Below are 19,188 nucleotides of genomic sequence, written 5' to 3'. Positions count from 1 at the left end.
TCTAAAATAGTTTAAGTACTTCAAGCATGTGACCAGCAATCAATCTCTGTGAAATAAACTTAAAAATTTTAAGCATCTTTGTAATTCATAGTCCATAATACGTAGCATTTATTCAAAGTGTTTATCTTAAGTATTTTAAGATAAATACTTTTTCAAAACAAGATCAAATGTATATATGATACTCTAATTGGTGACTGTTGCTTAATAAAAAGATTCTGTAACTAGCCAACACTATAGCTTCCAAAGTAGTCATTCGGTCCCCCAACGCTTATTAAATGAAACATGCAATTCATGAAAAGGTTGTTAAAATATATATTTTTATATACAAAATGGTCCTTTATGCTAATCCTTGCAAGTGGATAATCCTAAATGGTTCATTATAATATGGATGCTCATCTTCAAAACTTACTATTGGATTAATTCTTATGATCCGGATGGCCAGATGCAAACTAAAATACTAAACTCATAATTTATATGTTCTGTGCCATAGAACAGTACAGAACAGAAACAGTGTTTAAGAAGGAACTGCAGATGCTGGAAATCGAAGGTAGAGAAACGTGCTGGAGAAACTCAGCGGGTGCAGCAGCATCTATGGATAGATCCTGTCCATAGATGCTGCTGCAGCCGCTGAGTTTCTCTAGCACTTTTGTCTACCTCAGAACAGAAACAGGCCCTTTTGGGCCGCAACATCCATGCCAAAAATGATGCCAAGTTAAACTAGTCTCCTCTACCTGCAATAATTTTTATTTTGGAGGGTTATTGACCACGAGAAGTAAAGAGGTCAAGCAGGCAGAGATAGACATAAAAAGCTGGAGTAACTCAGCATCTCTGGAGAAAAGGAATGGGTGACGTTTCGGGTCCACGAGGGGCGCCGCATTGATGGCAGCCTCTGCCTACAGTCTGTCTGTTTTTCTATCTTTTTTTAATTTTTAGTCTATTTTAGAAGTATGTTTTGCAGGTTTATTTAGTTTTTCTATGTGGGGAAGGGGGGTAGAGTAAGGGGGAAACCGTTTCCCAGTCACTTCCTGGCGAGGATGCGACTATTTTCCGAGTCGCGTCCTCGCCACCCCCCGTGCCTACCAATTGGATTGGTGCGACCTTTCCTGCCGAGGAGCTTCAGCAGCGGCGGCGCAGCACTGAATTCACCGTGGAGCGGGTGGATGCCTAGCTGGATCGCCGTTTGAAGCCCCGGAATGCTGGGCCTGCTGCTTCAACATCTCGGAGCTTGGGTTTGGAGAGCTCCCAGCGCGGGTGGCGCTGACCAACATCGAAGAGTCCTGGGACCCTTTGCCGAGAGCCGCCAGCGTTGAATCTCCGCCCAGCGCGGCCTGTGGACTTCGGGAGCCGCGGACTCCGGTAGGAAGTGGCCGATTCGGATGTCCAAGCCATTGAGGTGGTTCTCCCGTTCCGACGCGGAGTTCCATCATCCCGGCGTGAGGGCCTGAACATCGGGCCGCCCGTGGCGGCGACTGCGTGGGGTTCGATGAACGTTTGATGGCACTGGGCCTGTACTCGCTGGAGTTTAGAAGGATGAGTGAGGGGGGACCTCATTGAAACTTACTGAGCAGTGAAAGGCCTGAATAGAGTGGATGTGGAGAACATGTTTCCACTCGTGGGAGATATAGGACCTGAGGCCATAGCCTCAGAATAAAAGGACATGCCTTCATAAAGGAGATGAGGAGGAATTTCTTTAGTCAGAGGGTGGTGAATTTGTGGAATTAATTTCCACAAAGGGCTGTGAAGGCCATGTGAATGGATATTTTTAAGGCGGTGAATAACAGATCCTTCATTAGTACGGGTGTCAGAGCTTATGGGGAGAAGGCAGGAGATTGGGGTTGAGAGGGAAGGACAAATCAGCCATGATTGAAAGGCGGAGTAGACGTGACGAGCCAAATGGGCTAATCCTCCTCCTATAATTTATGAGCTTTATGAAAGGACAACAGTATTGGACAACGAAAACAATCAGAAAATAGTCCTTGCTTGTGTGGGCTAAACATCCAATTTTGAAGAGTGTGGCCATATAATCTGTTGACTTCATTGGAATTTTGGAAGAGGTGTTCAACATGCACACCATGGTATCACACAAGGAGCACATGTAATCAAGAACAATGGTCTACGTGTGTGAGCGATATAAATCCCTACCTAACATTGCCAAACACATTTCTATAAACTCCCACTGTAAATGCTGCTTTAGATTTAATTGTCTTCATAACAATGATTCTTAGTTTTCACTGAGGTCATAAGGTAACATGCTTCATTGTGGTGAAATATTCATTCTCAGGGGAATAATGACATTTTTAAAAAGCTAGACAAATCTAATTCAGTACATAGACTACACACTCAATTAAGCAATAGCTGATGGTTCCATGCTTCAGCAAGTAGTCAGCCATTGCATCTAGGAGTCAGAAGGTGAAAAACAAACTCATTTGCAATTATATAATGCCTGAGGGGGCCAGAGGTGCTTTCAGAAATATAGCAAGAGTTTGTACACAGTGTGCTCTATCAGGCACCAATGCAATAAATGACCAGATCATCTGTTTTAGATATGGTTGAGAGACAAATACATTATGTGGCGAACAAAATCTTTGCTCGCCAATGGCCTGTCGTGGAACTGACGGCTAAAGTGGGACAGGCCCAAGACCCTGGCACGATGCAACATCTCACCTCCAACAGCAGCAGACGCAGGCAAACGATCATCAAGCTCGGCCTGGGGCTCACGGCCGTTGCGGTCCGGATCCGCCCCCACTTCTACTCCCAGAGCGGGGCCAAGAGAATTGAAGATGAACACAAAATGCAGGAGTAACTCAGCGGGACCGGCAGCATCTCTGGAGAGAAGCAATGGGTGACATTTTGGGTCAAGACCTTTCTTTTCAGACTGAAGAAGAGTCTCGACAGGAAACGTCACCCATTGCTTCTCTCCAGAGATGCTGCCGGTCCCACTGAGTTACTCCAGCTTTGTGTCCATCTTCAAAAGGCGTCACATACTCCAGACGGCTGTGCGTACGCATGAAATAGCGCATGACCTTTGCGGGACCATCGCGGCTAAACGCGACCATGCGGTCGCGTAATTTGCGTGCCAAGGACACGTAAGTAGGACAGGCCCTTAACGCATTATTCATCCCCGAAAGGAAATTGGTCTGATGACAGTCACAACACACAAGGTACACAAAATCTTAAAATTAAAAGTAAAATCAAAAATAAAAAGGCCAGCGACTGTTGGCTGGCTGCCATGTGTACAGCACCTTCACCGGAACAAATGAACAAATAAACAAACAAACACAGACTTATCCCCTGGGCAGAGGATTCTAAACTAGAATGCCCCCCTCCTCTCCCACACGCCGGGTCCTCCATTTTCTTCTCTTCCTCCTCATGGTCATCGACCGTGAGGTCCCTCCACCACCAAGGCCCACACTGAGTCTCCCACTGCCGCCAATGAGGCTCCCATCGCCACCACTACTGAAGCTCCTTTGGCCCAGACAGGCCTCACGCCCGGCTTCACTGCCAACCCACAGGAGGCCTGTGGGGCGATTCGGGCCTACCAGGTGACGTTCCAGTCTTCGGTCATTGTCCTGGTCACCGGTACCCCGGGAGCCGCTGACCAGAACGATGACTTACCCATTTGTTCAATTACTTAATCATTATGGTTAAACTATGCCGCTACATCCTTGGTTAAGAGTAATGGGTTGACAATGTATATAAGAAATTAGTTTGGTCAATTAGATCTAGTTAGAAATCAGCTATCATCTCATAAAATGGAGGTAGAATATGGAGAAGCCTAAATTATCCAATCCATTCTCGAAAATCCTATGTACTTTGTGGCATTGTCTTAACATCACTTTAAAAATAATAGCTATCAAATGTTTCAAGAGATTGTGATGTAAGGCAGTATTCCTTTTCATCCCACACATAAAGGAGTCCTTCAGTAGGTTGTTTCAGAGCAAAATATATGCCAGCTCATGGATTTTGTTTTAAATCTTCCTCTCTATGTATAGGAGTTTTTTGTTTGACTTCAGACCAACAATATAGTGAAAACAAAGATTATCATTTAATGAATCATTGTATAAGCACATTTGAAATATTTCTTCTCAGTAACCAAATTTTATTTACTGTAATCATGATTTTTAGAAGAACACTGTCGATCAATGAAGGTATAAATCGTATATAATTCTGGAGGCAACAATCTCCAGTAACAAAGGCACAACTCAATAAGCAGTTGATCTGGCAGAGAGAACAGATCTATCTTTTACAAAACAAGTCAAGTTAACTTTACTTGTCACATACACATATAAGATGTGCAGTGGAATGAAAGTGGCAATGCCTGCGGATTGTGCCAAAACAACAGAACAACAGAACAGAATAGAACGGAAGCAGTATTTAAATTTTAGATTTTTTTTTTTTTTTTTTAAACAACACAACAGTAAATTAGTCCCTGGTGAGATAAGAGTTTACAGTCCTGATGGCCTGTGGGAAGAAATTCCGTCTCATCCTCTCTGTTTTCACAGCGTGACAGCGGAGGCGCTTGCCTGACCGTGGGAGCTGGAACAGTCCGTTGCTGGGGTGGTAGGGGTCCTTCCTTATGTTGCACCTCCTGGTGTATAGGTTCTGCAGGGAAGTGAGTGTAGTTCCCATAGTGCGTTCGGCCAAACGCACTACTCTCTGCAGAGCCTTCCTGTCCTGGGCAGAGCTGTTCCCAAACCAGATTGAGATGATACCGGACAAGATGCTTTCTACAGATCCAGAGTAGAAGCACTGTAGGATCCTCAGAGAGACTCTGAATTTCCTCAGCTGCCTGAGGTGGTAAAGGCGTTGCCTTGCCTTACTCACCAGTGCTGCAGCGTGTGTAGCCCATGTCAGATCCTCTGTGATGTGGACTCCCAGGTATTTGAAGCAGCTCACCCTATCCACAGTATCCCCATTTATCTCCAGTGGCGTATACGTCCTCGAATGTTGAGCCCTTCTAAAGTCTACAATCAGCTCCTTAGTTTTTGTGTCATTCAAGAGGAGGCTGTTGTCCTGACACCAGAGTGCCAGATCAGCCACCTCCTCCCGGTAGGCCTTCTCATCGTTATTGGAGATCAGGCCCACCACCCCAGTGTCATCAGCAAATTTGATGATGGAGTTGGAGCTGAACCTGGCCACATAGTCATGTGTGTACAGGGAGTACAGTAGGGGGTTAAGGATGCAACCCTGGGAGGATCCTGTGTTCAGGGTGAGGGGGTTGGAGGTATGTCTCCCCATCTTGACTACCTGGGGCCTGGCGGTGAGAAAGTCCAGGACCCAGGCACACAGGGGAGTGTTCAGCCCCAGTTCCAGCAGCTTCTCAGCATGTCTGGTGGGGACTATGGTATTGAAAGCTGAACTGAAATCAATGAACAGCATCCTCACATAGCCCCCCTTCTGGCTGTCAAGGAGAAGAGAGGGTGGTGTGCAGAACCTGGGAGACTGCATCATCCGTGGATCTGTTCGGACGGTATGCGAACTGCAGCGGGTCCATGGTGCGAGGGAGGAAGGCGCAGATGTGGATTTGATGTGGATGTGGATTTGCCAAGTGGATGTGGCAACATCTGGGGAGGGAATGGACAGGCAACATTTTGGGTTGGAACCTTTCTTCAGATTGGTCAACAATGGAAGATTATTGGTATCAAATGGCTTGGTTAACAACCTCCAAAAGGACATACTATCAAAGTTCCAGAGATCCAATCTCTACCCCTCCACCAACATACTTGTTTAACAGTCAATTCATTCTCACGGCAAACAATTTCTTCTTTAACTCCATACACTTCCCCCAGATCAAAGAGGTACCTATAGGAATGCACATTGGATGTGTGGAATGGTCTATCATGCAGTCCTACTCAGGCATCCTCCTTCAATTCTGCTTCCAGCCCATCGATAAATGAAGAGAGTGCTTCCAGTATTCATTAAGAACTCAAAACCTTGATTACCTTTGCTTTAATTTTCCACCCAGTTCTTACTTCCATATGTCTAGCCCTGATTTTTTGTCCTTCCCTTCTAGGACAATCTAAGACATCTGAGTCATCTCAGGACAAAAATCAGCACCACATATCCATTCCATGTCTCCCATATCTATGTCAATGATACTTTCTCCCGCACCACTAAGTGGAACAGTATAAGAACATTATTCCATTCTCCAAGTTCCTCCCTGTTGTATCTATTCCAGTGATAGCATTTTCCATAAATCCACTCACGAGATGCCTTTCTTCTTCCTGAACATTAGTTTCCCCACTACCATTGTTGACAGACCCCTTGGCCACCTCTAAACACATCTAGAATATAATTTCCACGGTCCTCTTTATCCACTAAACCAGCCGGCTGCATTCAATAAATCATCCTTTGCATATTTTACATCAATGAAATTCTCCAACCAAGCACATTTTCTCCTCCCTTACCGAACAGCACTCAAAAGCAATGGTTCCACTGACAATTATCTCGTCCATTCCTCTATCTGCACCAAAACACTCCCCTTCTTATGGCACTTTCCCAATTTCCCATGTAACTGCAAGATATGCAGTATCTGTTATTTTATCTCTTCCCTTCCTACCATCCAAGGATCCAAACTTTCCTTCCAGATGGAGCAGCAATTTACTTGCACTTCTTTTGGACTAATGTCTTAGATTCAGATTCAGATTCAGATTCAATTTAATTGTCATTGTCAGTGGACAGTACAGAGACAACGAAATGCATTTAGCATCCTCCCTTGAAGAGAGGCATAGCAAACGATTGAATTTAAAAAAAATATATAAGTGTCAGCAATTTACTTGCACTTCTTTTGGATTAATGTCTTACATTTGGTGTTCACAAATCAGCTGTTTTCAGGCGCCTGTACTTTTTTTTCCCGATGGTAGCAGAGAAGGGGCCATCAAGGGAATCTGTGGGAAGCATTTCCTGAAGAAGGCAACTAACATCATCAGAGGTCCACACCACCTCTCTTCTCACTGCTATCATCTGTGAGCCTTCTTCAGGAAGTACTTCCTGCTGATCCCTTTGATGGTAGGGAAGTGAGGATATTTGATAGACCTGGCATGTCCATCACTTCCTGAAACCTTCTTCATTCTTGTATGTTTGAATTTTCTAATTTAAAGATGGTGTTGGAGCGGAGTCTGGCTGCACCACCATGGGTATAGAGAGTGAGCACACAGCCTTGAGTTCCCTGTGCTGACCATCAGCGAGGAGGAGATGCTGTTGCCAATTGGTAATGACTGAGATCTGCCGATGAGATAGTTAATGACCCAGTTATGTAGGGAGAGGAAAAGGCCAGTTCCATGAAGTTGCCTGTTCAATCACTTGCCAGATGCTGCTTGATCCTCCAGCACTTTGTGATTTGCCAGTTCCAGAATTAGATGGTGAGATTGGAAGAGAGTGGGGCATCAAGTTGTGGCAGTAAGTGAATTGATGAGGGTCCAGATTCTTGAGACAAGAGTTGATTGTATTAACTCAATAGTTCTTCCTGGTTTTGATGGAGAAAACATCTGGCTAATGGCAAGAACAGTGGCCTGCAGCCAACATATCCATCTCTCTCCATCCCTCCCTCTTCATAGTTCTCCAACCTGTCTGACTGTCCCCCAGTTTGAAGAAGGGTCTCGACCTGAAATGTCACCCATTCCTTAGTGCAACCAAACAACCCATAGAAATTCACAGTTGAGGTTAGTGTTATGTACTGCTCAAGAGCCTGATAGTTGTTGGGAAGAAGCTATTTGTGAACCCGGTGGTCACGGTTTTCAGACTCCACTTCCTTATTCCAGATGGGAAGTGGGAATATGGTCAGGAGAATGTGGGTGTTTGATTTGGGTGGGTGGGGGGGACCAAAGTCCCAAAACATTACGTATCCATGTTCTCCAGAGATGGTGCCTGACCCGCAGAGTTCCACCAACACTTTGTGCCTCTTCAAGTAAATCAGCATCTGCAGTTCTTTGTTTTGTACATTTTGGGCATTTGATGATTTTGGCTGCCTGCTTGAACCAACATCAACTGTCACCGCATCTTCAATGCACAGGTAGAAATCTCTGATCCCAGTTTTGTGCAAACAACTGGTAGGATTTGTAGTGTCATCCATTCCAGAACATTTGTACAATCAGTGATCGGGAGAACGGGCGACTGCAGTGTACTAAATTACCACGGCACCACATTTATTGGTACTCTAATGTAATAAAAAGGAACTGTAGTTGCTGGTTTATACCAAAGATAGACACATAATACTGGAGTAACTCAGTGGGTCAGGCAGCAACTAGGGAGAAACTCAGCGGGTGCAGCAGCATCTATGGAGCGAAGGAAATAGGCAACGTTTCGGCCCGAAACGTTGCCTATTTCCTTCGCTCCATAGATGCTGCTGCACCCGCTGAGTTTCTCCAGCTTTTTTGTGTACCTTCGATTCTCCAGCATCTGCAGTTCCTTCTTAAGCAACTAGGGAGAAGGTGGATTAGCGCGGGTCCAAAGGCACGAATGTTGCATATCACATATCACTTCCTCGTTGCCATGGTAAAATGTTGCTTACTTTTAAAAATGTTATGAGTTGCAAATCGTGCTTCCCAGATTCAGGATTCAATGCAGATTATTTCTGCATATGCTTTTGCAAATCATTCCGCTTTACGCCGTTTGCCCAATGTTAACAAATATGGTTTTAATGAAATGTTTCGACATTTTTATATACATTTTGCAAAGATTGTAACTGGCTGTAGGGGGCGGAGTCTCGGAGCTGTTTAGTTTCAATATTGGAAGAGCTCACTGATCGAGGGAGTTCTAGAAAACATTTAAAATACCGTGTTGTCAACATTAGAAAAATGAAACATTCACAGACTGTGCATACAATAGCTAACTAAGGATTATTCGATCTAAATATGATGATGTTGGTGTTTAGGACGCGCCTCCGAGCCTGAATGTATTAGCTGTGCTGCAGATCCCCCAGTGTTTGCTCGGTGGTTGGATCGTATTTGAAATTACAGCGGGACTGGTCGCGTAAACCTCTAGTGTCTTTGGGGTAAACACAGAAAGTAGAGTCAGAGCGGTCGCAAGGTACGTGGCTTTAATCCAGTAACAATGAATACTCTTTCACCATGGTGGACAAATTGTTTTGTTTGATGTTTCAAGGAAGTAGACTTCTGGTTAGTTTAATCACTAAAAGCTGGAGTAACTCAGCGGGTCAGAAACAGCATCTCCGGAGAACATGGGTAGGTGACTTTCGAGAAGGGATTCGACCCGAAACGTCACCTATCCATGTTCTCCAGAGATGCTGCCCGACGCGCTGAGTTACTCCAGCACTCTGTGTCCTTTTGCTGGTCGAGCATTGGACGTGGGGGGGAAATAACACATCAAGATGTGCACTTTCAGCTAGCGTGTTTGTTGCCTCAGATTGCAGCATTTGTAGTATCATGTGCATCCATTCTCTAACTTCCAGCTCGATTTTATTTTTGCTATTTATGCACCTTTTAATCTACCACGCGCGAATGACCTAAATCTACTATCATTTATGACCTTATCAAATGTAACACAATGGTGAGGTCTTCAGCATGAAGATGAACCTGTCTCCACAAAAAGGACACTGATATGTGGAGAATTGTGATACTTAATTAAAGAGGTAGACAAATTAAACCGCACTTGCTGGAAATCTGAAATAATTGGACTAGCATTTCTATCCGTCTGCGAGAAAGCACGGGGCAGGCAGGTCGATGGCAGGAGATGTTGGGCAGTGTTTGACTTCTGATCAGCTGCTGCCTATCTCCAGGGTCTCCCGTGGGTGGAGGTATGCGGTGGGTGCAGGAGTGTTTGCGGGCCGGCGGCACGCCTCTGCCAGTGCATGCATGCAGGGGGGTTCTCTGTGAGAGCCAGGAGACATCAACTCGTGAATGTACTGTGACGAAGATAGACAAAAAAAAAGCTGGAGTTACTCAGCGGGCCAGACAGCATCACTGGAGGAAAGGCATGGATGACCTTTCGGGTCGAGACCCTTCTTCAGACCTGAAACATCACCCATTCCTTCTCTCCAGAGATGCTGCCTGTCCCGCTGAGTTACTCCAGCTTTTTGTGTCTACCTTCGGTTTAAACCAGCACCTGCAGTTCCTTCTTACACAATGTACAGTAACGCACAGTTAACAATGTCACAGATTTCAGTGCACTGGTGGAAAGTAGTACATGAGACGAAATACTCATGTATTTATTTCCACGGTTGTCATTGCCACAGATGTTTGTAATAGTCAGTGCCATCTCCATCTTCCGCTTTGAAATGTTGACCATTCGCTAAAATGTCTTCAAACATATTCTTAAACTTAAACTCTGTGCACTATGTGATAGTGCGATCTTGATCTCAGTAGTCACATATCGTGTCCACACTGGAGATATAATCTACAAGTTTGTAATTATTGAGAAGAAATCAGAATTGAAAATACTTTGTCTAAATTTAATCTTCAAAGCCACTGGGTTCGCGATGGATTTAATCCAGAAATATCACATACGTGGGAGGAAGAAGCATCAAATTCATGAATTGTTCTGAGATATATGACAATAAAACACTCTTGACTTGAAATACTCAAGAGGTCGGATAACATCTGTGGAGAGGCTCCGAGCGTTTCAAGTCAGCGACTGGTTCCAATGAGCTGATTTTGACTTGACACAATCAAATCTATTTCCCCCTTCACAGACACTTCCTGTCCTGGTGAAAACTAACAGCATTTTCTAGCTTTTTCTCCTCACAGATTTCCAACTTTTGCAGTTTATTTTCATTTCAGGCACAGGTAGATAGATTCTCAAGTAGTTCAGGTGTCGGGAGTTATGGGGAGAAGGCAATAGAATGGGGTTAGGAGAGAGAGCGATAGATCAGCCATGATTGAATGGCGTAGTAGACTTGATGGGCCGAATGGCCTAAATCTACTATCATTTATGACCTTATCAAATATAACACAATGGTGAGGTCTTCAGCATGAAGATGAAACTGTCTCCACAAAAAGGACACTATGATCACTCTTACCAACACCATCCAGGGCACATACATCCACAACAGACGAATAGATAAGTCAGGGCAAAGATGTGAAACATGCATAAACCGTAAGCCTGCCTCACCTACCACGGTCCTCTCTGCCACCTGCATCGTAATTCACATCAAGACCTGTTCATTTATGACCTCTGTACCCTCCGACCCGTATTGCCTTCTTTCATAGCACACGTCAAAATGTAAATTCTCAGCCTCACTTTTAAATTCTCCAAATCGTGATTCACATAATACTGAGTTCCTTGCCCAACACTAGTTGCTTCACTTCTATTCCCTCAGGTTTAAATTCCTTCTGACAATCTGTCTCACATCCCTAAAATGTATTTAAGAGGGAACTGCAGATGCTGGAGAATCGAAGGTTACATAAAAAAAGCTGGAGAAACTCAGCGGGTGCAGCAGCATCTATGGAGCGAAGGAAATAGGTAACGTTTCGGGCCGAAACCCTTCTTCAGAGGTTTCAAGGGTTTCGGCCCGAAACGTTGCCTATTTCCTTCGCTCCATAGATGCTGCTGCACCCGCTGAGTTTCTCCAGCTCCCTAAAATGTATCTTTAGCCCCCACAATGTTCTTGATTAGTGTGGGTGTCAGGGGTTACAGGTAGAAGGCAGGAGAATGGGGTTGAGAGGGAAAGATAGGTCAGCCACGATTGAATGGCAGAGTAAACTTGATGGGCCAAATGGCCTAATTCTGTTTCTATCACTAATGAACTTTCAGCAAAAGAATGGCTTTGGTATGTTCTGAGGACATTTTTGAAAGATGAGAGAAACGTGGATGATCTGGAGCTTTGGGTTAGGACTGTAAAAGTAGTAGGCTCCCCTCAGTCATGACTGGCCATGGGTGATACATCCAAGTTTGCAGGTGATGTGCGGTTGGATGCAAGCCTAGGCGATGTTATATGGAGGACAGGCTGTTGCCCATGCAGCACGTCCCACCTCTACACGTCGCGAACAGCAGGGCCGTTACAGTTTGGCACCAGCGCCGTCGCAGAAGCTACCAGAGCGAGGTTGCAGACAACGACAAACTGCCTTAGGGGCTCTGACTCCTGATTTTCTTGAGGTTTACTCCAGGAGACTTTTCCATGACTGGATATGGCCACAAGGCAGTGGAGGTTGTAAATAAGAGTTTTCCCTCTCCTAGATGGACTGCCTTCCCAGGCTGACGAGCCCCATCTGCACGAGACACATGGGGACCGGAGCGTCTACCTTCCCGTGCAGGTCTATAGCACCTGCCCACCGCCCAAAAGTACAGTGTAAAAGTACAGGAGCACGAACTTGTATGTTGGAGAACATTTGGAATAAGAGAAGTGGGAGTGGGTGCAGATACAATGAATTGCTGACGCTGGTTTACAAAACAAAAGGCATCAAGTGCTGGAGTAGCCTAGTGGGTCTGACAGCATCTCTGGAGAACATGGATAGGTGACTTTTCAGATCGGGTCTGAAGAAGGGTCCCAACCTGAAAAATCACCTATCCATGTTCTCCAGAGATGCTGACTGACCTGCTGAATAACCCCAGCACTATGTCTTCTGTTAGGTGGGAGGTGGTGGTGGGAAAGTGAGTGGGCTCCACAGAGCTAGCCGTGATGGGGTGCTGAGGAGGTAGGGGAGGTGATGTGAAGAATGGCAATGGAACAATTTACAGAGAATAGTTTCAGTGCAATAGATGGTGTGACTGTGGATGCCAACCAGGGCCAACAGGAACGAGTGTAGCCATTGTAAGAGACCACTGGAATTGAGAATTCACCAGAGTTTTGACAAGAGAAGGATTGCTGATGAACATACGATGGCATTTAGAGAAGAATCCAACCCCACGGGTAATTTCTTCAGCTTTTTATTTGGTATTTTGGTTCCTTTCCCCCATCGCTCCTTTAGGTGACAATTCTAAAATCTGAGCAATTGAGAAAGTGTATTTCATCGTATTACAGAATTACAGAGCATTGTTCTGAAAAGCATGCCTTTTTTTATCCAACAGATTTTATCCTTTTCAACTGGAGGGAGAAATAAATCCGCACACAATGCCCAACAATGAGGGCCAACTGCCCGCGAGTGACAGCCACAACATCGGTCAAGGGGAACGAGAGGGCAGGCGTGCAACGTCTACTGACATTGAGTCTAAAGGGGGAGATGACAACACCAATATGCCTAACCTCTGCAAGCCAAGTATTTCCTGCTGTAAGTATGAGGTTAGGATTCACTTTGTGGCCGTATGTATCAACTACAACAAGCTGGCAAAAGCTGCAATTACAGTCGAAAATACAGGGAAGAAATATTAATCACAAAGAAAATGCTTTCTACATCATTTGATGCTGCTAGGTATAATTCCTGGTGTGATCCTACAAATATCACCCAATTGATGTTATAAATATTTGTAATACGAATGTATAATGATGTAGATCATTAATTGTAATGATAATTTATATCTAACTAGTAATTAGTACCATGATCACATTTGCACCTCTACTGAACTGTCGATGTCTGACAAGGCTCATTTAGATGTTTATGTTCTAATTCCATTGTTTTACTTGCAAAACTACATGAAGGTCATGACTGCCACATCCACTGTATCTAAGCCTTTCACTATTCGGTACATTTCAATGAGGTCCCCCCTCATTCTTCTAAACTCCAGCGAATACAGGATCAGTGCCGTCAAATGCTCATCATAAATTAACCCACTCATTCCTGGGATCATTCTTGTAAACCTCCTCTGGACCCTCTCTGGGGCCAGCACAACCTTCCTCAGATATGGTGCCCAAAATTACTCAAAATTACAGTACACCAAATGCCCAGCGCCTTATAGAGCCTCAGCATTACATCCCTGTTTTTGTATTCTAGCATTCTTGAAACAAATACTAGCATTGCGTTTGGTTCATTACTACTGATTCAACTTGCAGATTAAATTTTTGGGAATCCTGCACCAGTACTCCCAAGTCCCTTTGCACCTCCAATTTCTGGATTCTCTCCCCATTTAGAAAATAGTCTTCAAGAAGGAACTGCAGATGCTGGAAAATCAAAGGTACACAAAAATGCTGGAGAAACTCAGCGGGTGCAGCAGCATCTAGCAGCGAAGGAAATAGGCAACGTTTCGGGCCGAAACCCTTCTTCAGACTCCACACTTTGCTACATTATATTCCGCCACTTCTCTACCCACTCTCCCAACTCTGTCCAAGTCCTTCTGCAGAGTCCCTGCTTTCCCTGCACTACCTGCCCCATCACCTATATTCATATTATCCGCAAACTTGGCCACAAAGCATTCAATCCCCTCATCCAAATCATTTATATACAACTTAGCTTATATGCTGTTTACATCTGTTACATCAATTCAAATCAATTACATCATATCAATTGTAAAGGGTGCAGAGCAGGTTTACCACGCAACACAAGTTTATAACAAGTGGATAGAGTGGTAAAGAAGGCATGTTATATGCTTGTCTGCCTTGGTCGGGGCATTGAGTATATGAGTCAGGAAGTGATGATGCTGCTTTATAGGACCTTGGTTAGACTGCATTTGTAGTATTGCGTGCAATTCTGGTTGCTCATTACATGAAGGTTGTGAAGGCTTTGGAAAGGGTGCAGTGGAGGTTTACCAGAATGATGCTGGCTTAGGAAGTATTAGCTACAGGAAGAGGTTGGACAGACATGGATGGTTTTCTGTGGAAGACTGGAGGTTACGGGGAGACATGATAAATGTATATAAAATTGTAAAATGCAAAGATAGGGTAGACAGTCAGAACCTTTTTCCCAGGATGGGAAGATCAAATATTAAAGGTTATAGCTTTAAGGTGAGAGGGACAAAGTTTATTATTTTTACACAGTCGGTGGTGATTGCCTGGAATGCACTGCTAGGGATGGTGGCTGAGGCAGATGTGATAATGACATTTAAGAGATTTTGGATAGACATATGGATATGCAGGGAACAAAGGGAAATATGAATTATGTGCAGGCAGATAGGAATTGGGCTTAATATCACATTTGGCACAGATATTGCGGGCCAAAGGGCTAGTACTGGGCTGAACTGTTCTATGTTCTAACACCTTCTTAGTAAGCTTACTACGGGCCTATCCCATTTAGGCGACCTTATTTGCGAGTTCAGGAGACTCTGCGCTCGCCACAAGCTCGCCACATGTTGGTTGGTGGTCTCTGATGAGTCTCCATCATGGTCGAGAGGAGTTCCCGCACGGTGGTATTCTATGTGGCTCAGTATGGTGGCGCAAAATCTTTCAACATGTTGGTCGCCATGGAAAAAATTGATACTTTTGAAGTGGTAGTGCAGTGGTAGTGGGGTCGCCATGTCGTTGTGGGTAGTCGAGGTAGCCGGAGGAAATCTCCTTTGCTGACCGGGCATTATTGGCTTATTGGGGGGAAAAACGTAAGCACGAGTTTTCAGAACCAAGGAAAACCGACCGGTAATGTTAAATGCCCACTAAAACTTCACAACTGTGGCTTATTAAAAGTTGTCTGGCTTCTTAAAATGTATCTCCACTCCTTGCCCCCCCTTCTCCCGCCATCTCTCCCCTTCTCCCCTTGCCCCCCCCCCCCCCCCCCCCCGCTCTTTTAAATGACTTACTGTATACTGTGCTAGCCGCATTTAACCTTCCTGTTCATCGTCGCAGACAGTCCGCTGAAAAGTTGAGTAAGTGGGACAGGGCCTTTATTGAGCATTATGGTTCACCTCGTCTGTGCTAGATGTGCAAAATATTGACCACCATTAGACCTACATATAGATAGCATTCAAGTCAAAACGGTAATGTTTAGGGAGATAGTATGGATGGCGTAAATAGGGCTTGCTATGCGCATAGGGTCGCTGCAGAAATTAGATTTTTCAGGAATAATTAGCAAATTTTAAAAAACAGTTTTCAGTCACACGCACTAATCCGGGAGTTGAAGATAGTTTATGGAGTCATTTTTGCCCGCTAATACCTGAAACTTTCAATTCCATTGGAACGAGCGCAAAGCTGCACAATTACATGAAAAGGATTTCCGAACATAACTACTTGAAATCAGGAATATGATTTAAAGACGGACAACAAAAGGATAATAAGAGCACTATTTCCCACGTCTTAATAGTCATTTGGAGCTCCATCTGCTCATCGCCTGGAGATTGAGATCCCTTTAGATGTGGCTTGTGTGTCTTTGAGGTTTGCATGGTGCAGGATCAGGCATGTTGAGGCAATTACAGGTTAAGCAATTACCTGACTATTAATTACATTTTTCCCTTTAAACTTAACAGCAGAATGATGGGTGGAACAGTTTGTTTAGCACAGAATCATAGATCGAATTGTTAAGATGGTGCACTGTTAAGAGCTGCATGAAAGAGGCTTTGGAAATTCGACATGACTGAACCCACTGTTTAATTTGGTTGAAAAATTGGTTCAGAAGTTGTTGTGGAGAGTTGTTGTCATTCATGTATATTTAGGAGCTGGCTCAATGCAGAGAATTCCAACAAATAAATATGGCTGCCACACCCGATGCCTACCTTGAGACAGTAATGGTGGCATTTAAGATAACTCACAAAACCCATCAAAAATGAATCCAGCGACTGATGTGGGAGAACAGTCATCCTTTCACTTTGACTGTGTTGAACCAGAGTGTCTCAGAGATGGCCCGTGGACTAGCGAGCTAAACGGTTCATCTTGTGGGTGGCACAGTGGCGCAGTTGGGAGGGCTTCTGCCTCACAGCTCCGGCGATCTGGGATCATCCTGACCCCTGGTGCTGCCAGGGCAAAGTCAGCATGTTCTTTCAATAACCGCTCTGGTTTCCTCCAAAATGCAGGTCGGCAGGTTAATACATCACTGTTAATTTCCCCTAGTGTGTAGATGGGTGGTAGAATCTATGGGATAATTGCTGTGAATGTGAGCAAATAAAATGGATGAGGGTGGGATTAGGGTAAAAATGGCTGCTTGATGGTCAATGAAGACTTGTTCCCATGCTGCACCTGTTTATGACTCTAATTTCAAGCAGCATACAATTAGACCACATGTCCGTCAGTACAGACCATAATCCATGGGTGAGTATGATGGGACCTGCTCTTTAATCACCACTTTGATCCGCTTGAAGACTTCCAATCATGTCTTTCATTATCAGCTATCAGCAATCTAGTGACTTGAAATGAGCACGATTCCATGATTGGAAGTCGTGCCTCGTTCCAACTTTGACCAAGCTTTAGCCTACATGTTCTCACATACTCCTTACTTGGCTTAATGTTGAATCTCATTTGAAATATTGGGCTCTTTACTGCATTAATGTTAGTCACCTTTGTGATTTTTTTTAAACTCCTGGGATCTGGGTTCCAATTCGGTGCAATACAATATTCAATTTTCACCTTGTGTTAGAAGGTGTTTTTGGGTTCACTCTCCCCAAAGATGTGGATTGCAGGCAGACATATCAATATAGGATTGCAGAATGCTACACTTTTGAAGGTAACATTGTTACGAGAGAGGTAAAATTGAAGAGAAACGTGGTAATTACCTCCACTGTCTTGTTCAATATTTGCGCTCAATCATTCCAACAAATGAGCAGGTCATTATTACACTATTGTTTATGGGAGTTTATTTTGCTCACTCGACCGAATGTTACACCATCAGTGACTCTTAAAGCAGAGTTAATCGTAGCATTTAGAAGAATAAGAAAATAGTAGAATTCAGGATGAGCTGAACAAAGGGAGATCATGTTGTGTATAGTTGTTTTGTTTCATGCATTCTAACAGTGTCTATCGCATTAGTTTAGGGGCTTGATGAGATTTTACAATACATCATATAAAAACAATTTTTTCCCATAAAGGAGAAAGCATCTTTGAAATGTGAAGGCTCAATTTGAGGTGGGATTTAGAAAGTTGAAGGGAAAAAACTTTATGTAAGGTAATGTTCACTGGAGTCAGAAAAGATCAGAGTACACAAACTTAGGAGTAAGTTATTGCTGGGAAAGAAAGTTTAAAGGAGAGAATTGAGATTTTTTACAGAGGCATGATTTTAAAGTGACCAAGGTTCAGAATTAATTCCTTCAGAATACTTCAGCGAAATGGAAAGAGGGTGGGTAGCTCTGATAATAAGGGATGGAGAAAGGCAGTAAAGAGAAACAATCTTAGCTCAAAAAATCAAGTAGTAGAATTAATTTGGATGGAACCAAAAAAAAAGTAGTAGAAAAAAAATGCAGGAGTGGAATAAAATAGCCATGATTATGTGGAACATAGAATACATTAAGAGAATAGAGACACATGTAACAAGTGTAGTACAATAAACAATGGTGATTTTAAACTGCCTGCAGACTGTACACACTGATAGTGTGGGACATTAATTCTTGGAATGTTTATAAGATGATTTTCTAGCCCAGTTTGTTGAAGAGCCAACAATGAACCAGTTGTAATGAACATTTTAGTTGTAATGTTCTATAATGAGAAAGGATTAAATAGCAATATGGCATTTAAATTGCCTTCAGGGAATAATGATTATAATACAATATAATGTTATATCATATAGAATGATTTAACTCAATCTGAAACCGTCTTATGCTATAACAAAGGAAACATCGAAGGTATGAATTAGCTATAGTTGATGAGCAAGCTGCATTAAGAGCTATGACAGTAAATGAGCAATGGCTAATGGGCCTGCCCGCGTGGCGATTTTTTAGGCAACTGCCGGCGACTGTCATTGTCGCAGCAGGTCGCTGAAAAACTGGCGACAACCTACGTCATCCTGGCGACAACTTACAACAGCGCCCACTTCAGGAGAAGTCAAGTTATGCTCATTGGCGTCAAACCCACTGTCACCGAAAATGTTTCAACGTTGAAAAATTAGCGGCGACAGGAAAGACATTACGACTTTTTGCGCGACTGGGGAGACTACACCCGGCGACCATGTGTCAACAAATTAGTCCACTGTAGTAGCCTAAAAAATTGCCTAAGTGGGATAAGCCCATAACGCTTAGGGTGAAAACGTAATTTCTAGTGAATGCATATCTTTTTAAGGCTTAAATCCCAATGAGAAACGTAATCCAGCCATGGCTGGCAAAGGAAATTAGAATGTGGTAGGTCAAAGAAAATCACAAATTACCTGTAACTATGGAAGGGAAGCCTGTAATAATAAGACATAGCCATTGGACCCAGAGAGTCGACTAATATCACTCCACTAACATGTCCAGTCACTGCAGGGAGCTCAGTCGTGCATTTCTAGACAGCTGCTGTCTAGACATCTAGGAACAGAT

At 43.8% G+C, this 19,188-nt stretch overlaps 1 protein-coding gene across 2 annotated transcripts in view; it reads left to right on the top strand.

Moving 5' to 3' along the window:
• LOC129708624 (T-complex protein 11-like protein 1) overlaps nt 1-19,188 on the top strand; it is a 68,667-nt gene that overhangs the window by 28,827 nt on the left and 20,652 nt on the right. The window contains exons 1-2 of one of the 2 annotated variants that reach the window (XM_055654495.1): nt 8,844-9,027; nt 12,964-13,163. In XM_055654495.1, coding sequence (XP_055510470.1) covers nt 13,007-13,163 — 157 coding nt within the window. In that variant the 5' untranslated portion in view covers nt 8,844-9,027; nt 12,964-13,006. Of the gene's footprint in view, nt 1-8,843; nt 9,028-12,963; nt 13,164-19,188 lie in introns of those variants that run through there. The other variant, XM_055654494.1, reaches the window with a different exon arrangement.

This window comes from Leucoraja erinacea, chromosome 24 (assembly GCF_028641065.1).
Source record: "Leucoraja erinacea ecotype New England chromosome 24, Leri_hhj_1, whole genome shotgun sequence".
NCBI classification, from domain to species: Eukaryota; Metazoa; Chordata; class Chondrichthyes; order Rajiformes; family Rajidae; genus Leucoraja; species Leucoraja erinaceus.
The sequence above is the reverse complement of the archived record's forward strand: the minus strand, read 5'-3'. Positions and strand labels throughout refer to the sequence as shown.